At 42.2% G+C, this 27,271-nt stretch overlaps 1 protein-coding gene across 4 annotated transcripts in view; it reads left to right on the forward strand.

Moving 5' to 3' along the window:
- Nucleotides 1-886: 886 nt before the first annotated feature.
- The window catches only part of ttll5 (tubulin tyrosine ligase-like family, member 5), a 39,382-nt gene continuing 12,997 nt past the window's right edge, over nucleotides 887-27,271 (forward strand). For 2 of the 4 annotated variants that reach the window (XM_042072176.1, XM_042072179.1), the window contains exons 1-21: nucleotides 887-1,026; nucleotides 2,849-2,986; nucleotides 3,829-3,935; nucleotides 4,073-4,155; nucleotides 4,948-5,054; nucleotides 5,626-5,756; nucleotides 7,134-7,216; nucleotides 7,485-7,554; nucleotides 8,559-8,643; nucleotides 15,847-15,948; nucleotides 16,534-16,625; nucleotides 17,243-17,350; nucleotides 20,720-20,801; nucleotides 21,546-21,607; nucleotides 22,959-23,050; nucleotides 23,768-23,854; nucleotides 24,509-24,600; nucleotides 25,407-25,469; nucleotides 25,740-25,772; nucleotides 25,927-26,069; nucleotides 27,019-27,256. In XM_042072176.1, coding sequence (XP_041928110.1) covers nucleotides 2,934-2,986; nucleotides 3,829-3,935; nucleotides 4,073-4,155; nucleotides 4,948-5,054; nucleotides 5,626-5,756; nucleotides 7,134-7,216; nucleotides 7,485-7,554; nucleotides 8,559-8,643; nucleotides 15,847-15,948; nucleotides 16,534-16,625; nucleotides 17,243-17,350; nucleotides 20,720-20,801; nucleotides 21,546-21,607; nucleotides 22,959-23,050; nucleotides 23,768-23,854; nucleotides 24,509-24,600; nucleotides 25,407-25,469; nucleotides 25,740-25,772; nucleotides 25,927-26,069; nucleotides 27,019-27,256 — 1,913 coding nt within the window. In that variant the 5' untranslated portion in view covers nucleotides 887-1,026; nucleotides 2,849-2,933. Of the gene's footprint in view, nucleotides 1,027-2,207; nucleotides 2,343-2,848; nucleotides 2,987-3,828; nucleotides 3,936-4,072; nucleotides 4,156-4,947; nucleotides 5,055-5,625; nucleotides 5,757-7,133; nucleotides 7,217-7,484; nucleotides 7,555-8,558; nucleotides 8,644-15,846; nucleotides 15,949-16,533; nucleotides 16,626-17,242; nucleotides 17,351-20,719; nucleotides 20,802-21,545; nucleotides 21,608-22,958; nucleotides 23,051-23,767; nucleotides 23,855-24,508; nucleotides 24,601-25,406; nucleotides 25,470-25,739; nucleotides 25,773-25,926; nucleotides 26,070-27,018; nucleotides 27,257-27,271 lie in introns of all 4 variants that reach the window. The other 2 variants (XM_042072177.1, XM_042072178.1) reach the window with 2 other exon arrangements.

A 27,271-nucleotide genomic window follows, 5' to 3' on the forward strand; every position in this document is an offset into this window, starting at 1 on the left:
ACTAGGCCTACTGCACTCTAAAAACAAATGTGTTAGAAACAAAATACACTGTGTTGTCCCTATCTGGACATAAAGATGTGTTTAAAAACAACAAGAGTGTACACAGCATAACAAAAGCAAGGTGTAAGTCTGCATGTTCTGCGGATATCAAGAAGTTGGGTCTTGTATCTGAACAACATAACCGACATTTGGAACTCCAGATTTAACAGGCTCTTACACTACTCCCCTCCTAGTATTTTGACATTATGTAAATGAGCTCATGTCTGAACGAAGACAGATTCTGTTCTGTTCAACCACGTTCGGAGATCCGCATGTAGTTCAGAGGAGATGTCTGAAAACAGTTAGATGTGTTAAAAAACAACACAAGTTATTTTCAACACATTTGTTGTAAGAGGGTACGCAGTATAACAAAAGCAATGTGTTCGAAACAACACAAATTGTGTTGTCCCTATCTGGACATAGAAATGTGTTAAAAACAACTAGTTGTTATTTTCAACACATTCATTTTAAGATGCTTTTAGGCCTACTGGATCTAGGCCTAGGCTATGTTTTAATGTTGTCACCAGCACCAAAAGAATTTAGCCTTTTTGAACTCCAAAATACTTCTGATTCTGATGTGAATGTATAGCCTACATGAGATGTTATTTGAGAGGGGCTCAGAATAAACTGCTATGCAAAAGTGTGATCATATTATAGTCTTTAATTGGAATCAGCCAGCCACTCTGAATGGTAGGTAGACTACTGATGGGCTACAATTTAGGATAGGCCTACCTGGCTCACAGACTGATGAAATTAGCTTTCAAGCAAACCTTTTGACCGAAACTCGTTAGGCCTAGCTAGCCCCCTTTTTTTTAAACCCTAGGACTACAGTCTTTAGGCGGAGTAAAACCCCTGCTGAGTCGCTAGGGATATGTGACGTCAGGGATTTGCCTAAACAGGGATGGTTAACGTTATAGCTATGGATACTACTATGGGAGTCCATTAAACAAGACATGCACCCAAGTTAACCTGCACGTAACACAATCGGTAGGTACAATAAATTCCTCTGTATGACTCAACATTAACGCTGTTTGTAGATTACATCATTTGGGGACGTTAAAGTCCCCTACGTTAGCTAGCGAACGTTTATTAGCATAGTCGCAGGTGCAGGTTATCGATAATTTAGCTAGCGAGTAGCGACGGCTTAGTCAAGTTATTTGACTAGTTTCCGTTAGGCTACTGCTGCTACCTGTTATTTGGTAACTTGCATCAGCTAATATTATAAACTCCAAATTACTATCAGGTAATGATTCCCTAACTTATAATCAGTATGTCATCCTTCAACCTTGGTATTAACTAAGTTAACGTTAAGTGACGTAACGTAACGTTGCACGAACAGGCAAATTAACATTAACGTATAAATGGTAACTTAATGTTAGCCGGATTAACGTTCAAGAATCCCCTTAACAGTTCCCTGCTACGGCAGAAGCTATCCTTTACCTGTCCTTGTCTTTCGTTTACTAAGTTCTGTGCAATAACATCTAACTCATAACAGCTAAATACTGACGTTACGTTGACGTTGCACTGCTTTGAAATGCCAAGTCAAGTCAACTCAACTGGGTAACCTAAGCCGGGCTCACACAAAGTTACAGGATCCTACAACCCTAACCGATTTAGAAATCTGGTTGCATCACGCACATTAGGGAGAATCTCTCTCCAATCTAAAATCTGCACATAGGGTATTTATTAGAAGATTAGAGTATGCTCCTACTCACGTGACCTCTCCGGAAGCAGATGTAAACACAATAAACTGACATTGAGCAAGATTGCAGTATTCCTATTAGACATTTTATGGTAATATTTGCCCCAGTTTGGTTTGAATACTGCTAAGGACTTAGATGGATGTGCAGTTTGATTGTACAATTTACATGATCTTACCTGTCACTGGGATGGCTTTCTACCGCCTTGAAGCAAGGCCCTTGATGATAAGCCTAAATGCAAATGCACCAAATGTCTTTTACGGTGTTCATTGACTTCATTTCAGCCCAGGAAATGTGAACTCTATATCCTTTAGCTCATGACTGATTCTTACAGACATTTCATTTTGACATGATCCACTAAAATAATGTCTAACATGACTTGTCACATAAACATTGTCTATGTCTATGGCAACGATGGCATAAGAATAAAGTCTATCAAAGTAAAGGTCTGATTTTTTTTTTACCCAGAAACTCTTCGACCCACCCAGAACGGTTTTGTTAACGGTTAACCACCAGTTAACAAACACTGGCCTAGCCTATATATTGGTGTGCATCCCTAGACAGGATCCTTTACAGACAGTCCTGCAGAGCAAATTATAACAGGTTTGTCTGGGTTCACCCAGGTCTTCACATTTGGGAGTAAATATGGCAAAACCCTGAATATTTGAAGTATGGATTCACTTATGATGAGGATATAAATTATTGTATCATCGACTACTTAGAGACTACTTTTTCACTCTGACAAGTAGACTAGGTCAGGTATGCACAAAGATATCTTATCAAATTGTGGCTAGGTCTACTTGCTTTCTGTGATTTATAGGTTGTAAATAATACTAAGAAGGAAACGCATAAATTGTTACAACATTGGTCTAAAACGACAATTTCAATATTACATATTTTTCTGCCTTAAAAGAAATAACTCATCTTTGAGTTTTTCATTTGGAATAGGAATATTGCCCCCATGACTTACAATAGATGTGTTATTAACATGAACATAGATTATTATTGTGTAGTCATTTATTTTTTGTGATCTGACTAGGATCTATGGGAGGACTACATATGATGTGTTGCTTCCCACCTCTGACGTTTATTGTTTCTAATTGTTTCAGTGAACACTGGATACCAAGAAATGTAGGCTACAAGTTCTCGGCTTTAGACACACAACAACAAAGACCTGATTGCTTTGTGAAGAAAATGCTGGCAGTGACCTGGGATACAGAGGAGTCCTCATTGGAAGATGATCTACAGTAAGCTATATGAGCACTCCCTTTACTAATTGGTTAGGTCTTCGTGCTAAAACAATTATGATAGACATTGCAACTTACATCAATAGCAACAGCAATACTGTTTGAGTAAAATAATTGATATGTTTTGTGGTTAAATGCAACAAAACCTATGACTTGACTCAGAAACAGCCCATCATATCCTTTGATTATATGTTGTGTGCCACAAGTGAAATTAACTGTTTTGCTGAGTTGCATATTTAAAAAAAAAAAAAAAAAAAAGACGAATCTACTAAATAAAAATACGCACTATAAAAACATTTACAGTAAGTTTTGTGACTAATACTATTTATGAACATTCCAAATAAGAAGTTATATGGTCATGACTTTGTAACAGTACATTCACATGCTTCCATCGTATGCTTTGATGGAGACGTTTCTAATTCACATAGTTTTATGGGCTAACATTATATGTTGCCAAACTAAATAATGGTTGCGTTGCTTGCCGTAAAAAAATAGCAAAGATTGTTCTCAACTTCAACCAAAATGGTGGACTTAGTTCAGTATCTGAGATGGCAGTATTTGCAGATAAATGTGAGTTGTTACATTTTTTTCTACTTGGACTTTTTATAAAGTAAGTTGAAATATACACTGTCCAATCATCCTAAAGTAAGCTGTAACATTTACAGGTAATTAATGAGAAACATCACACAACATCAGTAGAGATAATTGTCCATTGTTTCCTATCATCTCTAAGGAGCTCAGAGATGAAGGTGCCCTTGTCTGTTGACCCTGGTATAATATGTGACTGAATTTTGATTACACCTGACCATGCCATTGGACCTCCTTTCTGCTATGCTCATCAGGGACCATCTCTGCATTTCTTGGAGTGGAATCAGTAGGAAGACTCCAGTTCTGTTGTTCTATGCTGAGGCCCTTGTGATCAAAAATGGCAGCCTCCGTAGTATTGGTGGTAATGTATCCCATTTTCTTCTTGTTCTCTTCATGCACATTCTAGTGACTATCCTGTCAAATATAAGTCTCATTGTTCACTTCTGGCACATTCTAGTGACTATCCTGTCAAATATAAGTCTCATTGTTCACTTGCAGAGCGGTTTAACTTGGCCTTCAAGATTGTACGTACAGAAAGTCGACTGGTGCGTGGAATACTCACCAACCATGGATTCCATGAGGTAAAATGCCCTCTTTAGAATGAACTGTAACCTCAGGTTTGATACTGAGTCGGGTATAGTCAGAGATGCTGGGTAACACAGATAATAGATTGATTTTGAAAGTGTACAGCTGAAGAAATCCCACCCCTGCCCTCTGGCTATCCTCCATAGCCACTCTCCTAAGGTACCTGAACGCATGAAGAGCCTACAGGATCGAGTGTGGCAGAACTTCCAAACAAGCTACATTCACCCTATTAGTAAAGCATCCCATTCAAAGCCAGTATAGACTAACATAAGAAAAATGCCTTCATATGACTCCCCTGAGCACACAGATAAACAAATGAATTGGGTTACAAGATGAAAACAGGGATACATATTCTAGTTTACACATTGTAGCAAATGTAATCAGTGGAATAATACAGAAACTAGCTACACACATAATGTTAACTTATAAAGCTAGAGCTAAGTTGACAGCATAGGTCCAGAACAAGTTTCACCAAACATCAAAAAAATTACCTGTCCAACAAGAGAAATACTGCAAACACGATTCTTGCAATTCTTGAATTTCCCCTTGGGGATCAATAAAGTATCTATCTATCTATCAAGCACAGCGCACATTTCCAGACCCTATAATTCCCTCAGTTGGTGCTATCCATCCTCTCAAAATGTTCTCCATCTTGACCAAGTGGAAAGGATTCACACCCCAAAACATAACTGTATATTAATGTTTGTGTTAATGGATTCAAGGTTTAACAATGTTGTTATTGAAACCATGCATCTATATCACATGCATACATTTTGGTGTTGCCACAGGTCCATCCCAACAGTAATGACTTCAACCTCATGTGGACAGGCTCTCATCTGAAGCCTTACCTGCTCCGTGGTCTCCAGGCCTTTCAGAAGGTCAACCATTTTCCAAGGTGTGTTAGAAATGTTAGGCTACAACTTATCCCCATTGGCCTTTTTCATGTTACCATCTCTCACGGCTCTCATTATTAGACTTATTACACAGCTCTTTAGAGTGCTGCAGAAAGTTCCATTCACATGAATGGGCCTTCACAACGTTCGGAGGTCTGTTAAATCTATATAATTACGGCTGCAAAGTATATAATGACCGCTGTCAATGGCAATGAGTTTTGTGCTTTTGATTCACGTCTTTCATATCATTCCGCAAGAAGTCCGTTTGCTTATTGCAATGGAATTTCATTGAAAGTGAAAGTCAGCTAGTAAGACGTTGCCACGCAACACCTGAAACTGTCAAGTTCTATCTGTGTGGCAAACTGTTTATTTTGTCAGCGGAAGCCACAAAACGGTTCTGTATAGTTAACTTTGACCTTGGTGCCCTGACGTGTGGCCTTGGTGCCCCAGGCCAAATATATCCAACTGAAGGCCAAGTTGCCTTACCCCTAAAATATGAAATTCCAAGCCTGCTCCAAATTCCTGCCAAAACTCATGGGCTTCTTGAATTTTATATGATCTTTTCTTGTGTAGGTCGTATGAGTTGACGCGAAAGGACCGGCTATACAAAAACATTCACCGTATGCAGCAGGCACATGGATACAACAACTTCCACTTTATTCCACAGACTTTCATGCTCCCATCAGAGTACCAGGAGTTCTGCAGTAAGTTCCTTCCAAGTTCCATAGAACGCTATTGTCCACAGTTTAATTTCATTATTACAGCAGCTCTCAAGGTTTCTATTAGGAATGAACCGATATATCATTGATATCGACCTAATGTTGACCTACTGGCAAATAATGTAACATTTACCGATAACAGTGGCTGGTGTTGATCTGTTATGCTACATCAATTCTGCATTAGCTAAATGTGTTATACAGTATGTGGACTCCTCCTGAAGTCCATGATGATCTCCTTGGTCTTGTCTGTGTTGAGGATGAGGTCACTGTCCTCCCCATAGACAAGGATGTTATTGACCAGCTCCCTGTAACCTGACTCGTGCCCACCCACCTGAGGCCAAGGATGGTACAGTCATCTGCATATTTGATGATTGCATTATTGTCCTGGGTGGAGACACTGTCATGGGTGTACAGGAGAGTTTGGGGCTGAGGCAGCAGCCCTGTGGTGCTCCTGTGTTGGTTGGGTGTACAGGGTATAGAGGCAGCAGCCCTGTGTTGTTCTGTGATGATTGGGTGTACAGGATGTAGAGTTTGGGGCTGAGGCAGCAGCCATGTGGTGCTCCTGTGCTGGTTGGGTGTAAAGAGTATAGAGGCAGCAGCCCTGTGGTGTTCTGTGATGATTGGGTGTACAGGGTGTAGAGTTTGGGGCTGAGGCAGCTGCCCTGTGGTGTTCCTGTGCTGATTGAGAGCTCTGCAGAGACCTATTAGAACCCTGCCTCTAGTCCTGTCCAAAATCAAGTTACAGGTGGGAGTTGGGACCCCAAGGTTCGTGAGCATCACAATCAGCTTTCCATGTCGGATGGTGCTAAAAGCTGAACTATAGTCCAGGAAGAGCATCCTTACATATGTTCTGCCACAGTCTAGATGTTTACATATGCTGTGTAGAGCCATGGCCACCCACTGCATCGTCCACTGTCTTCAGTGTCTGGGACTACAGAGTTAGCAATGTGTGTAAGTACCAGTTTCTCCAAGCACTTCATGGCAGCCGGTGTGAGCGCCACTGGCCTGAAGTCATTTCTTAGGGACCGATATGATAATGGAGGACTAATAGACATGGGGCTACTGCTTGTGTGAGACAAGTTAAAAATATCAGTGTATACACCCGCCAGTTGTTCAGCACAGGCCTTCAGTACTTGTGTGATACTCCATCAGTCCCCGCTGCCTTATGGGGATTTACCTGTTTCAGAGTCTTCAGGACCTCTGTGAATGTTTCCTGGAGTGCACTGTCCTCAGGGTTGCAGTGGGTTTTTGAGTCTGCGTTCAGATTATCAAATCTAGCATAGAAACTATTGACTGTCTGGTGAGTGGTGCCTTTTTATTTGTTCCTTTAATCTGATCTTCCTCTCCTTGTTTAAATGGCAGACTCCTTCTCTAAGGACAAGGGACCTTGGATTATCAAGCCAGTAGCCTCCTCTCGTGGGAGGGGAATTTACTTGGTTAGCAATGTAAGTCGGACCAACACAGATGCTACTCATTTGTTCTTATCTTTACTTATGGCATGTAACTTTTTATGTTATCCCAGCCATTTCACCACACATACTGTATATGGCATCGTTGTGACTGCTATTTTGCTTATTTGTTATTATAACAAGAAACATATTTAAGGAAAGTGGTGCAACTTTCTCTTGCATAGCTGTCTGCTACATGCATATTCTTTGAAATAATCACATATTGTGTAATTATATACTGTATACTTTGGTGTAAACCTCACAGCCCAGCCAGATCTCATTGGACGAAAACATTCTGGTTTCCCGTTACATCAACAACCCACTGCTCATTGATGGTGAGTTTGATGATCATAAGTATATATACTCTTGATCCCGTGAGGGAAATTTTGTCTCTGCATTTATCCCAATCCGTGAATTAGTGAAACACACACAGCACACAGGGTACACACAGTGAGGTGAAGCACACACTAATCCCGGCCTGTGAGCTGCCTGCATCAACAGCGGTGCTCGGGGAGTGAGGGGTTAGGTGCCTTGCTCAAGGGCACTTCAGCCATGCCTACTACCGTGCACATATCATCGCACGTGTCTCAGAATATTCAGTTCAATCTGGCCAATTTTAACACGGAGCTCAGTTGATCATGTTCATGGAATACTGTTGGTCTGAAAAAACATGAAAAAATCGGTGCTGTCTGATGCGAGTTAGCCGGCTAGCGGCTAAAGTAGCCAAAGTGCTTAAAAGCTACCTTATGGGGGCATGTTCTAAACTGTACCTTTGTGCCTCCTCACATACTCAAAATGTCATGACAAGTGCTGTGCAACATGAACAGGGTCCTTACATGACACCACTGTGCGTGTTCAACCCAAAAATTGAAAAATGAACAGTATAAATCCTGTGTTCGTAGCCGATACAAATAAAGAAATGTATTTTAACAGTTTTTTTTTTTTACAAATGTATGATGGACTTAACAGTATGACCTTCTGAATGTTAGTCTTACTTCTCTTATCTGCTCACTGATGTGTGGTTTAGTTTTAGCTCTTCAGAATGTGGCAGAAAGTTCCATTGAATTGAGGACCTCCTAATGTTTTGATGGATTTGAGTCAAAAAGTAAATGTGTTTCTACGCAAAACCTTAAACCTTAAAGTTGTATTGTGTGAAGAACTATTTTTTCTCAGTGTAATTCATGAAGTAGAAACCAAAATGCAGCGCCGTTCACATCTATTTGCTACCCTGGTAAAGTTGACTATGAATGGGTATGACAAATTATGTTTTGGTGATGTCAGTGTCGAGTGTCATAAACAGAATCAGTGCTAATGATTTTTGTTGGTCTATCTTATGTAGACTTCAAGTTTGATGTGCGACTGTATGTACTAGTCACTTCCTATGACCCCGTCATCATCTATCTCTATGAAGAAGGACTTGCCAGGTAACTTTCACTTTTTTTGTGTGTCTACAGAAGACTTTCTGGGTGTAAAAGTAGCTTACGGAACCCTGGAGGGGTCATTGCAAAATAGTTTTTGAAAACGTGTGCTCAATTTACTAAATTGTGTGCTCATTTTACTAAATCGGGCGCATGTTTTACTATATAGTGTGTACATTTTAGTAAATTGTGCTCTCAATTTAGTAGAGGGTGCACACATTTTACTAAATTGTGACCACAATTTACTAAATCGTATGCACAATTTAGTCTAAAATCGTATACACAATCTAGTAAAATGAGACCACAATTTAGTAAAATGAGCGCACAATTTACTAAAATGAACGCACATTTTCTCGAAATACAGAAATATCTTGCAATAGCACCTTCCGGGCTCCGTAGTAGCTTTTTGGTTTGTCTGCCAATGGTAAACACAAAAAAAATCCCATCCAAAATATATTTCTACCAGTAACAAAACATTATTAAAAACATGTAGACCTAATCTACACAGAAATGCACAAATGCTGATTTAATAATGGTTTTAATGTGATCACTAATACTAAGGTCCCCACCCATGCTTACACTTTTTTGACAGTCTGAATTGCCCTAAATTCCAATTAGTGGCTGAGTTTCAACCTTCTATCTTTGTTCCCAATCAGAACTATTTCAGTCTTGTCTTAATTAGGTTGAAGGAAATTTTCGTTGCATCCAGTTATTTCTACCAGAAAGACTCAATAGACAGAATAGAATCAGTTAACGATTTAATTAGTAAAGGAACGGCTTGGATGCAAGCATGATAGAGTCCTGAATAGGTAACAGTCTTTGGCGTAGGCCCCGTCTCGGATCCGTCCAGCGATGAGCGGATCTCGTCTCCTGCCGATGGATGAAGGCAGGGGCGGGGAGCCTACCCCCCACGACGAGACGGGGACCAACTGGTGGCGGTGGCTGAAGGAAGATGTGGTAGGCAGACCGTGCCCGATGGACGTGGACTGCTGGCAGAGGTGGCTGGAGGGGAGGTGGAGGGGACGTCAAAGTCAGCGTACTGAGAAGCAGAAGCAGTGTTAGGTGGTACATATTTAAAGAGCCCACTGAATTCCTATAGGCTAGCGCTGATTGAATGAGTGAATGATCAGATTGCAGGGCTTTCCCAAAAGTAGGCAAAGCTAAGATTGGCTCCGTGTAAGCATGGGAGGAGTAAGCTACACTACGAGTCTTCCTAGTAGAACTTTCGCTGAAGCTATCATTTCTACCAGAAAGACTCAGTAGACAGAATAGAATCAGTTAACGATTTAATTAGTAAAGGAACGGCTTGGATGCAAGCATGATAGAGTCCTGAATAGGTAACAGTCTTTGGCGTAGGCCCCGTCTCGGATCCGTCCAGCGATGAGCGGATCTCGTCTCCTGCCGATGGATGAAGGCAGGGGCGGGGAGCCTACCCCCAAAAGGATGAGTGATGCCCGCCAGGGCGGTGACTCAGTAATCTGGTTCTGAGAGGAGCAGAGACATTAGTATACATACAAGATGAATTAAACAGCATGACTGGGCCGGGGTGAAGACGTTGTGCCAGGACGCCGACAGAATTTTAAAGTAGCTAGGTGTTAACCATAACCTAGGGTTGTAGTGGGGCCCGCAGCATACTTTCGCTTTAGTGGGATTTAGAAGCTTGACGAGTTGGGCAACCAGCGTCTAGGGCAACCTAGACCAATGCGGCGGCCGGGCAACCGGCGTCCAGGGCAACCTGGACCATAAGCACTTCACGATCTGGGCGCCCAGTGACTAGCGAGCTAGTACATCGTGACGAGCCAGGCCACCGGCATCCAGAGCAACCTGGACTTTAGTGCTTATGCGAGCTGGGCAACCAGCGTCTAGGGCAACCTAGACCACGAGACGTGCCGGGCTACCGGCGTCCAAGGCAACCTGGACCATTAGCTGGGCAACCAGCGTCTAGGGCAACCTAGACCAACGTGACGGCCGGGCGACCGGCATCCAGGGCAACCTGGACCAAACTGGGCAACCAGTGTCTAGGGCAACCTAGACGTGCATCACGAGCCGGGCGACCGGCGAGAAGTGACCTGAACCATAAGCGTTGAACGAGCTGGGCAATCAGTGAAAGGGCAACATGCCCATGGCTGAGACTAAATCACCACAAGCTACCGGCATGCTGGGGCCCAATATGTTTCAGCAATTGTGTAAGGCGAATGCCAGAATTTAACCACCGCCACCAGGATTTGTGAAGGTAAAATGAGGTACCTGAGTTAACATGGGAGAGCAACTTCTGAGCATCGAAAATGTCAAGAGGAGTTAGTTTGATGCATCCTGATGGATGACGTGGATAGCCCTTTTTGGCCGGCAGTCTTGGCTGCGCCGATGCGGAATGAGTGAGAAGTGAACCTCTTTGAAGAGAGGTTACATTTAAGCAGCACGTTAGCTAGATGGCTGCTGAAAATCGGGTAAAGTGTGAGCCGTAGTTTAAGGTAGTGAACGGGGACCAGGGAAGCAAAACATGGTTAGGGTTAAAAGGTTAAACATGATGTACTCAGGATCAATGCAGGGGAATAGAGCTTGTGGTTGCAGATGCTTGGGACCGGAGCAATGAGTTAGTTGATATGGGTGCTTGAGTATATTCGCATCGAAGTCATGTGGTTTAATATTTAGGATAGATAAGCATTATGACTAGTTCTGTAGAAGACTAGTGCTTGTGAAGCCAGATGTGTGTTCTGGTTCGATAGCTCACCTGCAGCGGCTAGAGTGAGATGAATGCATGAGCTGCAGACCCAAGGCCAAGATGGATGCGTGTGAGCTACACCTTAGCACCTGCTCTTGGAAAGCCCCCCAAAATAAGATGAGCAGCATCAGTAATGCGAGGGAAGCATGACCTTGCGACGTAGACAAAGGACTTCAGGACAATTCATGCCTGTATGTGACAGGAGGAAGAAACATATGTAACTGAAATATGACGAGACAACGAACAGATGAGTGCTGGGGTACCACCATGGTGCTTATGCATCTCAGAGTGCAGAGGAGCTCTGAGAATGACTTAACGCGAGCTTGCTATACCAGCTGCACCACTGTGGCAGGATAGTACAGTTTAGAACTGGCTGCTGGAGAGACAATGAGTAAAGGTAGCAATGAGGAGAGAATAAGCAATACATATCGCCCAACTGGATGCAGAAATTATATTAGTCATGCGCCAAGCACTAGCCCCTGAGTGAGTGGAGGGGTGTGCATTCACGTGGCATTCCATGTGGCCAGGACATTTTTAATCAAAGCGACTGACAATGTACCCTGGGAATCCAGAGTTCTCACGGAAGCGTTTGCTCAGGGAGAGACTCGAGTCTGGCAAGGAGTATGATGCACGTAACTTTTGCCCCTTGCATCGCGGGGAACCAATATATGTGTAGCTGATATAGCGGGCCATAGGCGATCTAAACAGATGACAGACGTAGTGTCATCCAATTGCGTCGAAGTCCGGAATCAGGCAGTTAACATTGACCGTATAGCGGTATCCTGAACCATGAGCTGGGCAACCAGCGTCCAGGGCAACCCAGACAGACATGACGGCCGGGCAACCGGCATCCAGGGCCACCTGGACCAAACTGGGCAACCAGCGTCTAGGGCAACCTAGACGAGCGTCATGAGCCGGGCAACCGGCGTCCAAGGCAACCTGGACAGTGAGCTGGGCAACCAGCGTCTAGGGCAACCTAGACCAACGTGACGGCAAACAGGTTAAAGCTAAAACAATTCTCCCACAATGCCAGTGCAATTAAAAACAATTTACGAGGTAGAGCACAATAACGAAAGTGCATCAGTGAGTGCCGGTTTTACACAGTCAAGAGTCAGTTCTAGACAGGTGATAAGTGCTGGGATTAGGAAGGCTAGTTTTAAGCCGTGCTACAAGAGGAGATATCCTCGAAGGCGCTGGCCTTCGGGAGATTTGTGAAGACGGAGGGATGACCCCCCTCCAGTATGAACTGGAAACATGATCCACACGATTGCGTGATTCTGTGAACCGGCACTGCCATCCCTGTAAGAAAGTAGATGTTAGTGTGATATGTGGAACTGCTTCTCCATTGACGAACTGAATCCCCTCAACGGAAGAGGGGAGGCATGATGCACCTGCAGGGGTTAGCAAATTAAAGATTGGGAGGAGAATGTAAAAGGAACTTGCACGTCCTCCCTGGCGCGATCACTTCGGGTGAGCATATCTGCCAAAACAAAACAGCCAAGGCAAAATGGAGAATGGAAATTAGAGTACACATTATTTGCAGAGGATCCTGCTAAAACAGCAATTCGAGTCAGCAATCAATGTGACTGATGGCGTGACTAGATGGGCTGAAATCACACGGACACGCAGAGACCCGTTGACTAAAGAGAGTGCATGAAGGGCGCGGCGTTGGCCTGAAGGAGACTTGAGTCTGCCAGTGATGATGGACCGCTCCGTTTGACCTGCGAGAAGGAAGGAGTGGTTAGACAGGTGACATGTAGCATCGTCATTGGTAAAACAACCAGGCAACGGCTACGTTGGTAGTCGTGAACAACGAACTTCCAGCATAGGCCACCATTTAAACCACAACTAGCAAAATGTAAAATTGCCGACATAATCATGGACAGCCGGTAACCATTAAAACCTATATATGGAGTGCTGAAGCGACCCACTGGTGGGCAGTGAGCAAAGTGAGGCCTGCCATAGAATTCCTAGGAACCCAATACACGATACGGAATCAGAAAAGACATTTTAACCATACAAAAGACACTAGAAGGATATGTTACATACACAAATGACACAGCTTCTTAATTAAAAGCTCAACCATGTGGGCATGAGCCCACACTGTGGTGTCAGCTCATGAACACTGACATAATACGGGCATTGAAAGAAAACACCTATTATTGCCTAGATAATAGCTTGTGTGACATACTGGCAATTGATGACCATGGGCCGGCGTGCCGTCATTTTGGTTCGAGCTTTGGTGTAAGACCCCCCAAAATTGAGAACCCAGATAGCTGAGAACGTCGGGGACGTCACGGCATACCTGGGACATCACAGATCAGCGGTAGCTGAGTAGTTTGAGCAACTGCAAGTGCATGCAGAGAATCAACCAAGGAAGGCCGTGTAGACTTCCTACCAGAAGGTATGGGACGCAATCCCGGATGATTAAACGAATGCAACGATGAACTGGCTTCCCGCAGCCATGCACAAGGAGTGATACCTGAACCGAAGGTCCAGCAGACGAGTAGCCTAGCCTAAAGCCTAAGCAGCCCAACGAGCAGCGAGGCAAATTAAGAGGCTATACAAAAAGACAACTGGTTTGACGACGCTCAACCAAGGTAGACATCGAGATAACCACAGTGAGTGTAGAACATCAATTAAACAGGTCTTAATACAGGGTTGGGTTCAACGGCAGCGTGGTGCAGGCCAGCAATTTACAGCACGAATCGCAAGGATTATAAAATCAGCAGAAATTATGTAAGGAGGCTTAAGTGAAAGTTAAACCGTGTCAGACAAGTCAGTTTGCTGCCCGCCGAATATCGTTGGCAAGCAGGTTGCATGACTGTGGATAGAATGTAGCCCAGCTCGAGGAGCTTGGGAAGAGAGCACGATAACCTTACCAACCAGACGCTGAAGCTTGAGAAATTGTTGCCGAAAACGACATGGGCCTGCAACAGAGTTGCGCGAGGACGGCGACCCGGCAGTAGGCTATCGTGAATTGAAGGCTGCAACAGCGTGAGCGTGACTGGCTCCGATAGGCAGAGATTAGCGATGAAGCGACATGCAGTGGCCCTGACTGAAGGACGCACAGGTCTGAACAGCGCAGCAAACGAGCGCGGTAGGATTGTAACAAGTAACGCCACTGAGGGCAGAAGGGGCGAATGTAAAAATGCAGAGAGCCCAGGTCCACGCGGAAGCCTGAGCTAGGACGTCAAAGTCAGCATACTGAGAAGCAGAAGCAGTGTTAGGTGGTACATATTTAAAGAGCCCACTGAATTCCTATAGGCTAGCGCTGATTGAATGAGTGAATGATCAGATTGCAGGGCTTTCCCAAAAGTAGGCAAAGCTAAGATTGGCTCCGTGTAAGCATGGGAGGAGTAAGCTACACTACGAGTCTTCCTAGTAGAACTTTCGCTGAAGCTATCATTTACTTTTTCAAGACACAGACACAATGACTTATTGGGACCGAAGTTTTCTGATAGATCTGGATATCATCTGCACAGCTATGATAAGCCACATTGTACACTTGAAAGATTTGGCCAAGAGGCAGCATGTGCAAGTTAAACAAAAGGGGCCCAAGAATCCATCCCTCCATATGGCATGGTGGTTTTCTCTGATACATAAGTGCCGATAGAAACAAAGTAATCCCTGTCTTCTAGGTAGGACTTGAACCATCTAAGGACATTTCCTGAGAGTCCAGCACAGTTCTCCAAACTGTCAAGTAGTATTTTATGATCAACCGCACTAAGATCTAACAATACTAGGACCATCTTTTTTAGATGAGTCTGTATTCAGATGAATGTCATTTAATACCTTTACAAGAGCATTTTCAGTACTATGATGTCCATGAAACCCTGACGGAGGTTGTCATAAGAGCCATTTATATTTCAGTAGTTACTGATTTGGTTAAAGACGACTGTCTCAATAACCTTGGGGAAGTTTGAAATAGACCTGTAGTTGTACAAGGGTAGAAGAATGCAAACAGTGCCATCCTTACAAACCAACCAGGCTCGCAAATCATTTATTCCTACCAGCCTTACACTGCTGTATAAGTTAAGGAAAATAACTTAAACCTTTCTGTGAGATAATACTGCACTTTGGTATAATATTAAAATGTCACTGATGATATTGCACCTTACTATTGATACCCTACAGGTACTAACAATAACTTTATAATGTAGAGATGCTTGGTGTTGTGTATTGTTGTTGTGTGGGGTTGTGGGAGGGTTTAGTGGTCCTGTTGTCTGTGGTCTGTTGTCTGTCTATCTGATGAGCTATATGGTACAAGATGAATTTCTGAAAGGATTAATAAATGTCTATTTATCTAAACATAATAGTTATGCAATGTCCACTGGCTCTGTAAATAACAAATCCATGTAAATTTGTGGGCCTGCATTTCTTGGGCCTTGTTGTTTGGCCTAAGTCAAAATTCTGTTTTTAATCCAGAATAAGTGGAGTGGATGATACTCTTCCATCTAAAAAAGAGTGACCTTTTTGATCCATAGGTTTGCCACAGTGAAGTATGAACAGAATACAAAGAACATCAAGAATCAGTTCATGCATCTTACTAATTACAGTGTTAACAAGAAGAGCAGTGATTATGTCAGGTAAGCAAGAATATCTGGCACAAAGAATTTGAAAGTGTTTACACTTATAGAAAGCTAGCATTTGATTGATTGATTGATAGATTGAAATTCTTTATTGACGAATGTAAAAAAACATTTCATAGATACATAGATAGCAAGCATGTCTTTGTACGGTATGAATCCATCCATCCAAGTATGATATAATTGTACTTAAAATGTTCAATCCAACTGATTTTTGCGCACCCAACAAGTGTTTTAGAGTTGTTTTATTAAGAAATGTAATGTAATGGATATTCATCTGGGTGCTTTTATCCTAAATGATTATAAATATTTCAGATCTGGAATAATGGCACACTGTCTCTGTTACTCAAAAGAGGTCGATAATACTATGTAGTAGCCATTGCTTATAAATGCTAAAAAAAATGGTAGAAAAACTTTTAAGATAATGTGACACAAATGAATTCAAATTAAGGCATATCTTTGTGAAAATGCTTATTGTGTCGATATGGGATGATGAAAAGCAAGTAGCTACAGACCAGGCATCCCACACTCTATGCTAGTCTATTAAAATGCTATAATCCAGATAGTGTTTTCCATTCTGTGCAGCTGTGATGACGCTGAAGTGGAGGACTATGGCAACAAATGGAGTATGAGTGCAATGCTGCGGTATCTGAAACAGCAGGGCATGAACACCACATGTGAGTGGGTGGAAAGCTCTCACATCTTCTGCCAGCTCTACCTGCAGGATTTATAGTTAACTGTCTCTCTTTTATTTATATGTAGTCTAGGAGCCAAGTGTTCTCTTGACAAATAATATTGTTGTCGACAGATGTGGCGGCACTGTAGGCTTTCATGCTGCCGTGCTGCCTTGTGCCAGCAACAAAGTGGCAAATATAACGTCACCTACTTTCAGCTTGTACATTCACTACATGTTACATTATATTTCCAAAACGCGGAAGTGAACAGACACACACTGTGACCACGGCAACAGACAACTCAGTGTATAACTCTGAGTTGATATCATAGTATGCAACAACTCTGCACCATTACAATTGGTACACAAGTACGTGATGAGCTCTGCAACACCCTAGTAGACACAAATTTAGTCTCTTTCACATCATATTTTGTTGAGCGACACTTTTCACCTGGACTAGAAATTGGCCTTAAGAAATTTGAAAGTGCTTTAAATGGCTACAATGATTTGAACACTTAATAAATAAGGGTTAGTTGAATAACATTAAATGAATGAATATATGAGTTATGATGATGAGTTTGGATGATTTTTGTTACATAGACATTTTGTATTGTGTTCCAGTGCTAATGGGGCAGATAGAGGACCTGGTGATAAAAGCTCTGCTAAGTGTGGAGCTCACGGTAGCCTCTGCTTGCAAGATGTTCATTCCCTACAGGACCAATTGCTTTGGTAAGATCCATAGGTAAATCTTGGCCCTGCGTATGCAAATGGTCGTGCACATAAGTATAAGTATAAGTATATACTCTTTTGATCCCGTGAGATAAATTTGGTCTCTGCATTTATCCCAATCCGTGAATTAGTGAAACACACTCAGCACAGAGTGAGGTGAAGCACACACTAATCCCGGCACAGTGAGCTGCCTGCAACAACAGCGGCGCTCGGGGAGCAGTGAGGGGTTAGGTGCCTTGCTCAAGGGCACTTAAGCCGTGCCTACTGGTCGGGGTTCGAACCGGCAACCCTCCGGTTACAAGTCCAAAGCACTATGCCCCTTGTAGTTTTTAAGACCTACAATATCGCTGACTAATTAATGTTACTTCTCTTTTTTACCTTTTGCTTTTACAAATAGACAGTGGCTTACAAATGCTTCATAAACAGCCGACACCATACAACAATGATCATTTCCATAAGTACTATAGAATAGGTCTTCTTTGGCAAAGCCTTCAGGCCCGGCCATCGGACTGCATTCAGCTAGCCAGACGAATCTGTGAGCGCTTTTGAATTTGCTCAGCAGGTCTTTCTAACAACCTTAACATGTAAGCGAATTTCTACATCAGCAAAAACCCAGGAACCAATCGCAACCACTTATCTGGCATGGGGCAGGCTTTATACAGTATGATGACGGACCGAGGAGAATGGTTAGTAGTGCGTTGAACACTATCAGTGGCTCCGCTAAGCTGCAACATTATTTTATTTAGACAGACCCTTACAAAATGTAAATGTTTGCAGCAGATTTGCAGCAAACTTGTGGGTGATTTGTGGGAAACAAATGAGTTCACAAGAAAATATTGCCAGAAGTTTGCCAATATTGTCACTAGTGGCAAATGTGTTCGCCAATGATTTGTCACCACACTTAGCCAATAATGGCAAACTTCCAGTGAACTTCTGATTTGCATATGACATTGCTGAAAATTTGCAATATTGCCAAAAGTTAACTGCAACTGTTTGCTAGAAACCTAATTTGCAAGTGAAAATATGACCTTGCCTCAAATTTGTAGTAACTGTTCGCCAGAAACCTGAAATTTCTGTAAGGGGACTGTGACGCTGGTCACTGGACACCACCTCCACATGTTACGTTACCACTTCGAGTTGGAGATTCAGTTAGTTGCAGGAGCCTATTGTCAACCAGCATAAAGCTCACTTAATCATTCATGTGGGTACCAGATAAGCATGAGGGAGCACTGGATGTCTGCTAAAATGGGCCTTTTTATTGCCCAGCCTAGTTATAGGGTTGTTAATGGGATTGTAAGATAGTATTTGAGCATGTTTTTGACAGACCAGTTGCATCCGTGGCCTACTTAGTTAGGGAATCGGACTTGTGACCGGAGGGTGGCCGGTTCAATCCCTGACTGGTAGGAAAAATGTGGGTGGGGGAGTGATTTAAAACAGCTCTTCCACATCCACGGATGAGGTGTCCTTAAGCAAAGCTTTTTATTTTCTCATTATTTGCCACACATTTGGAGTGTGCGAACCTTTTTCCTAAAAAATTTGACTTTTTTTTGTTCAGCACCTGGGATGTGCACAAAGTCTCCTTGGAAGTGGCCCTTGAGAAAAGCACCTAACCCCCGACTACTCCCCGGGTGCCGTGTATATGTGTGTGTGTGTGTGTGTGAATATGTGCACACTACCCCCGGATGGGTAAAATGCAGAGAACAAATTGACCCTAGAGGACAATAAAGTATAAGTTATTATTATTATTATTATTAGTATTATTATTATGACCGCCGTGCAGCGAAGCGGCGGTCATATAGGTTTAGTCAGATTTTTTTTTTTTCGCATGTCCAAATTTCCGTCAAGGATTCCCGGGACACTGTAAGACCGGGGTACACGAAACTTGGTGGGCATGTAACCCCACATGGATAGCATGGAACCATCGTTTTTCGTTTTGATCTGTAGCCCCCCCGCTGGACTGGACCCCCCGAAAGGAGGGTAGGGCAGACACAGTTTTCTGTGAATATCTCGAGAACCGTAGGGTTTAGGAGGACCATTTTTTTTGTATGTTGATCTCAAGAGGCTATGTCAACCCATTCCATAACCACTCATTTCATGTATAGCGCCACCTAGTTAAACACAAAAAAGTAAAAATGAGGTGTTGTAATCGCAGGTATCTGTGACCTAACATAGTCAAAACTGCACGAAATTGGAAGTGTAGGAACATTATGACACCCTCTGAATGCATGCCAAGTTTAGTGGAATTCCACTCATGGGGGGCCACACAATAAATTAATTTATGTTACTATACACCAACTGGCCTGTAGGTGGACGGAGAGAGTTTTCTGTGAATATCTCGAGAACCGTAGGGCCTAGGAGGTCCACCTTTTTTTTGTATGTTGGTCTTAAGGGGACATGTCAACCCATCCCATTACCACTTATTTCATGTATAGCGCCACCTAGTTAAAAATTAAAAAGCAAAAAATTAGGTGTTTTCATCACAATATCTCTGGCTGACATGGTCAAAACTGCACGAAATTGAAAGTGTAGGATCATTATGACACCCTCCGAATGCATGCCAAGTTTTGTGAACTTTCGTTCATGGGGGGCCTTACAATAAAATTATTTATGTGTACATTTAGTGACGGTACACCAACAAGGATTCCCGGGACACTGAAAGACCGGGGTACACGAAACTTGGTGGGCATGTAACCCCACATGGATAGCATGGAACCATCATTTTTCGTTTTGATCTGTAGCCCCCCCGCTGGACTGGACCCCCCGAAAGGAGGGTAGGGCAGACACAGTTTTCTGTGAATATCTTGAGAACCGTAGGGACTAGGATGACCAATTTTTTTCCGTATGTTTGCCTCCAGGGGTCATCTTAACCCATTCCATGTGCACACATGTGCATAAACAGATACACACGCACACACATACATTCACAGTAATCATACGTATGACACATACTCAGACAGTAGACATATGTACGCATGCATGCACATGCACAAACACAGGCATATACGCAGGCACACACACAAACACACACACCCACACACATAAACATGTACACGCACACATGCACACAAGAATTTCTCAGAATTATGAACAGGCAAGATGGGGGTGGGGTTGTATAAAATTAATTTTACATGTGAAATCTATGAACTAATCATGTTTTGGTATTGTTGTCTAGCAGATACCAGTGAGAATTGAGTGTGGATAATGCAATTTAGTGAGACAGTTAGAATCATATAGGCCTTTCAGCGTGATTTATTTTTGTGGAAAAAATGTGCTGGACTGGGCGGCGGTCATATTTTGTACCGCTCTGCGGTACATCTAGTTATTAGAATATGACAACCTCCATCTTTTTGCTTGTGTGTTTGTCTGCAGAACTCTATGGTTTTGATGTCCTTATTGATTCCAACCTTAAGCCTTGGCTCTTGGAAGTTAACCTATCTCCTTCTCTAGCTTGGTGAGTGACAGAAATATTGATGATCTGAGTAAAACAGAAGTCAGGTTTGAGATATATTGAGTGTATGTGTTTATACACATACTCAGAACACTGCAGAATATTGTGTTATATTGGATGGACTATGGTAATATTCAGATACATGGTATTTGCTGTTAACATAGAAATGAATACGGACCATGGTCATGGCCAGTTATACCACTTTTAATTCACGACTTTCACATCTTTCCCAAGTAATCTATTAATTTATTGGAGACTCTAGATGTTTCTACTGTGTTGCCTCTGCTAAGTATTCTATACCATTGTTGGTATTGCTGGGCAACACCTGTTGCTCTAAGGCTCCATCTGCGTTGAAGAATATATATTTTTTTTAGTGAATTCCAGTACCATGATATTCTAGTTTTGTTCATAAGTTTTCTGTATTTTCTGTCTATTTAATCCCTATTCCGCCAAAGGAAAGCAGCTCTAAATGATGACTCTTCGTTCAATCTATACACCATTGCCTGTTATAGAATCCTGATGTACTCATTATGATAGCCTGTTTACCATTGCCTGTTATAGAATCCTGATGTACTCATTATGATAGCCTGTTTACCATTGCCTGTTATAGAATCCTGCCTGCTGCTCTGTTATTATATATTTAATGTCATTTTCATGTGCACTGGAAATATGCATGTTGTAGGGGGTTGCAGATGCAATTGATTTGTTTTTCATTTTTTTGTCTCTTCCTTGTGTCTTGGATTCCAGCGATACTCCACTAGATCTGAAGATCAAGGCCAGTATGATTTCAGACATGTTATCCCTCATTGGTAAGTCTTCTATTTTATCATTTCTTTATTGTCATTATCATATGTACTATGGCTGCATGAATAGAAGAGAATAATAAAGAATTGTGAATAAAAAAGAATAAAGACTGGGCCCAAAATCCTGCCCTGTAAAATGGCACTGCCTACATGAAGGTGTGGAATAAGGGATCGGGTTAACGGCACCTTTTTCTTACCACACATTCACATTCTCAAACTTCTTTGACCTGAGGCTTGGTCATGGCAGACTTTGGGATCATGGGGCCCACCACATTACGACCACCTTCTGAAATGAAGTGTGGGCCTGAATGATCTGATGGTGATCTCTGTCATTTGTGCGCCCACAAAGCCCCATGCTAAAGCCATGAATGATTTCAGGCCTGTGGCATTTACCTCCATTCACTGCAAATGCATGTAGAGGATGGTCGTTGGGGAGCTTACCACAATGGTGAGCGAGAGACCCACTCCAGTTTGCCTACAAAGTGAGAATATAAGTACATGATGGCACATATACCTGTATGTGTTTTAATCACTGGACATTTATTATAGGACAGGGGTGGTGGTAGTGTAGTGGCTTAGGAGCTGGGCTAGCATGCAGTGGCCTGAAAAGTTGTGGGTTCAATTCCCGGCTATCACCGTTGTGCCCTTCAGCAAAGCACTTAAAGGACAATTCCGGTGCAAAATGAACCTAGGGGTTAATAACACATCCGTTCGCTGGGATTTATTTTCATGCTAGTCGAATGTGACCAGTTTTATTGCAAACCGCTAATTAGCGTTTAACGCTAGCCTTCGGGGCATCTCTACATGTACACCGAAGCATTGAGAACTTTGTAAGTGTACAGGCAGTTTATTGCCTGTATGTGAACCAGACGTGAACGGTAATGTGTTTCTTTTTAATAAACTGCCTGTACACTTACAAAGTTCTCAATGCTTCGGTTTACATGTAGAGACCCTCATTATGCTACTGTGTAAGTGTGGTGCTATTTTGAGCCTTGTTAGTGGTATAGAAATAGCAATTTCTTTCTACTGTACGTGTGCCCCGAAGGCTAGCGTTAAACGCTAATTAGCGGTTTGCAATAAAACTGGTCACATTCGACTAGCATGAAAACAAATCCCATCGAACGGTCGAACTCGGTACACATGTGTTATTAACCCCTAGGTTCATTTTGCACCGGAATTGTCCTTTAATATGATTTGCGTCTGCTAAATGAATAAATGTAAATGTATATTTACTGTATACAGGTGGATGAATGTACTTTGAATGTAATGTGTTCTCTTTTGAGCTTGACTGAGTTTCTGAGACTCTTTTTTCCATTTCCTGTCTTTATTATCTGTTCTTTATGTTTTCACCTATCAGGCATTGTGTGTCAGGACCCTTTGGTGCGACAGCCACATGTAGATCGAACAGGGCAGGAGTCCAGTCTCAAGTGCCAGACCCAGAAATCTCAGGTGAGCATTGCATAGATACAGTCACTCCTCCTTTAGCGTTAGCACTGCATATAGAGTCACTTCTCCTTTAGCGTTAACACTGCATAGATACAGTCACTTCTCCTTTAGCGTTAGCACTGCATACATACAGCGTCACTTCTCCTTTAGATTTAGCACTGCATAGATACAGAGTCACTTCTCCTTTAGCGTTAGCACTGCATAGATACAGAGTCCCTTCTCCTTTAGCGTTAGCACTGCATAGATACAGCTCCGCTCCACTCCACTACATGGGTACAGCGCCACTCAACTGCATGGGTACAGCTCCATTTCACTACATGGATACAACTCCACTCCACTGCATACAGCTCCACTCCTCCTTTAGCGTTAGCACGCTGGAGTTGAGAACAGCTATGCAATATATGACTACCAGTAGTTTGGTTTCAGTTTCATCTTGATCTTTGACAGTGAATTCATTGATTCAGTGAATTCATTAATTCATTCACAGTATTGTTTTTGAAAGTGATAAAATGTCACCCAGGTTCATTCATTTCAAAATAAGCATTGTAGTTTTGGAAAATGGCTAAAGAGATGCAACAATTTACTTAAAAATGTGAGTTATCACAAACACATACAAAGAAGTACAAATCTCTAAATAACCTCGCAATCAAGAACTGAGGGAAATGAATCTGATTTTGTCTGTAAAAGTAATAGCCATTTTCATATTTTTTCCAATGACAGAGGCCTTATTCTGCAAACAGCTCAGAGAAGGGGGGTACCAAGCAGGAGAGCCATGCAGACAGCACACTCAGCCTTACATCTGAGGAGGTACTCAGTTGTGCTTTGCTGGAAAATGACCAATGAAAAACAACACTGACCAATTTGTCATGTGAAGAATTCCGTTCAATTCACTGAGAGTCAGTGATATTGTTGGTCTCATTTCCTTGTCTGTGAAACGGTGAGATGAGATGAAAGTGCTCATTTAGGTGTTTGCAGATGAGACAATAATAAGGTGAAGATTGGTCTCCTCTTCAGCTATCTTCAGACTGCTGGCAAATCAGACTTGTTTTGCCAATCAGATCTTTTTCGACGATTACCCACATTGTTTTATTGCAAGTAATTGAATTGGATTTGACTGTCTACACATCATCAACCTATACATACTCTATACGCATAGTTTGCTGTGGTAACTGTGGAAATCCTATTTGAGTGACCAGAGTGTTCAGACTGAGGCACATCTGTAGAAATCCGATTGGAATAACATTTTAAACCATCTCCAAATGTGGTTAGAATTAGATTTGTCAATCTAGGTACACTCTGGATAGGCTAAAAAGTATGCTAGTGGTCTGAACATGGCTCTAGAATCACAGGATTATGATCAGTGACCACTTCTGATCATTTCCCTCCATTTATGACAGTAGGCTTTGAAAGTAGTATGATGTTGTGCTAAGGCATACTCTCTCTTCTCATATCTCTGGACAGACAAAGGTACTGAAGAGAACACAGGAAGAGTATGAAAGGAGAGGGGGATTTGTACGGATTTTTCCCACTTCAGACACTTGGGAACTCTACAGGTGTGGATGGTTGAAGTGTTGTTAGCTACCAACACCATGGAATACCATGGAAACAAGGCTTCATTTTATAGTACAGTGTCATCTTACTTAATGAGTAAATTGTCAGTTTTATTCATTTTGTGCAGCGTGTACAAGTTTGGGGTCAGTATCATTTTACAGATCAGTAATAAGAGGAGAGTGTTATGGTAATAAGTGGGTAAAACCATGGTAACACAATAACAGCTCATAACAACTAACAAATGACTTTCTAAGTTTCTAAAGAATAATCCAACTTTAGCTATGATAATCAGTTAGCTATAAATAAATCAGTAACAACATGGTAATATTCAATAGAGTTCACGTGGAATTACTTTGTTGTAGTGGTGAGATATAATGGTGAGGTCTCAAATGGTGCAATGAAGATAACACTTAAAGTGTTGGTTCAATTGATGCAGGGGACCACACTGAATGTTGTAGTTTAATGACAATGAATGAATGAATGCTAAAATAAACTGTGGTTAATGCACAGTTGTTTTAGTTTGTCTTATTGGCATAAAACACAGTTTATTTATAATGTATCCTATATTTGGGAAATTGTTTAACTTTAATGATAAAATGTGGTAAGAGGCAGTCATTCTAAAAAACGTGTGTGTGTGTGGCGCACGGATACACATCTGATGTTATTTTCCCACACCGTTCAGATGATATACTGATGAAGAGTTGTGTGTGTGTGTGTGTGTGTGTGTGTGTGTGTGTGTGTGTGTGTGTGTACTACAAATATATTTATGTATCTATATCTGTCTTTCTGTCCATGCTCATTTCCCTAGCGGTTATCTGGAGTACAAGACAAATATGAACTCCATGCTGGCCAACAGATTGTTCCCTGGAAGGTGAGTTTACAGTACAACATTTTTGAGGAGGAGCACCCTGCCACTGTGACGGTATATCTTAGGTTTTCGGTCACTGAAGAAAAAAGATAAAACACAGGCACAACAAACACTGTGTTGCAAAAGCTGCTCATTTCAACAGAAGGTTTTTGCTCTGTAATACCTTGAAAATGACTTACTTTTCTCTGGTAGGAATTGTAGAGTGTGAAGAGTTTGTTGTTCCATTTAAGTGCGACCACAAAGTGTTTCACTTCATTTCCTCCTCTATTTCAGATATGGAAAAGCAGCCATGGCTTCAAGATCACGGTTGGTATTCCAGTTCTCCAACTGATGTCAACCCTCATGTTACCGCCAGACACTTGCTCATACACGTGCACATACAAGTCTTTTATTGTTAGAAATAATTAGATGACTTTGTAATTCATTCCGAGTGGTTATGTAAGTATCTGTATCATGTCAGTAGTAGAGCTAGTGCAGTTGCTTCAGTGGATGGGGATGGCTGCCAGTCAGATCATGTGCTGCTGTACGAGAGGAAGCTGCTTAGCCTTGAGACCCGCTGCCTGAGGAGGCACTCAGCCAAGAGGAGCAGGCGGAGACAAACTGGTCAGTTTCAGTCACGACGGTGTGGCATCATTGACACATTACATGCATCTCACGCACACACACACACACACACACACACACACACACACACACACACAGAGACTGGGCTGTATTATTTGTGCAGAAGTTCACTCATACATACACTGAGAGGGGAAATCAGACTAACACTTAGTCGTTTGCCATTGCCAGAGACAAAAACATTTTGATGTCAGAATTTAATTTTATGGACATATTTAGGATTGTAAATTACCATTACTGTCTGGAACATTTCTAAAGTCCCTAAAGACAACTGTTGTAAAGCCCCTTATCAATAAGAAAAAATATCAAAAATAATCGTTGCCTATTTTTGTAACTTTCTCTCAGGGTTCTGCGATCACAGCACTGAAACAGCTCTCATTTAGGTTTTAGATGACTCATGCCTCAATACTGACGTAGAGACATTTAGCTTTAGTGTTATTGGACCTTAGTGCAACCTTTGTGTGAGCAAGATGGCCGAGTGATAGTGGAAAAACAGGAACATTAAAAGTTGCCAATTGAGGGTTCCCTTTTTTTATTGACCGCTCAGCCAGGAACAAATAAATAATGAAAAAACAATGTTCAGTAACTACGAATAGAATAAACCAAAAAATGGCATCGACCAAAATAACAGCAATTACTACTCATGACTCATGCTCTTTAGTCCAACTATTTCCAAGTATTTCCTCTTGTCCCACAAGGCTCTTCTTTGTTATCATCACTTCGTACTTCCCCAAGGGAGTTCAGGCTTAGGTTCAGGGTCATAACAGTGGTCATATCATTCTCGATGTATCTGAAGTTTGCAACCAGACTACTCCTGACTATAGACTACTCCTCTGTCTGTTGGCCTGTTGTTTGACTCCGTCCTTTTCTTTTTCTCTCATGGCCCGTTTAAAATCAGTCCTAACTTGCCCTGTGTCTCTATCCTATTCAGGCAGGAGATGCAGGGAGAACGCTTTTGTGAGCAGTGGAGATGAGGAAGGTGAAGAGGCAGAAGATCTAGCATTTGTGGAGGGTGATGAGAAGGGAAGACCCTCTACTCTGTGCTCCCACAAATCCCAGGATGAACAGAGGGAGACAGCCCTTGACACCCGCTTGTCAGGAGATGCCTCAGCCATCAACAAGCCACATCTCAGCCTACTTTATGTCCTTCAGCAAGGATGGCACCTCAGGTCAGACTTTTCATT

This window comes from Alosa sapidissima, chromosome 19, assembly GCF_018492685.1.
Source record: "Alosa sapidissima isolate fAloSap1 chromosome 19, fAloSap1.pri, whole genome shotgun sequence".
In the NCBI taxonomy this organism is placed as follows: Eukaryota; Metazoa; Chordata; class Actinopteri; order Clupeiformes; family Clupeidae; genus Alosa; species Alosa sapidissima.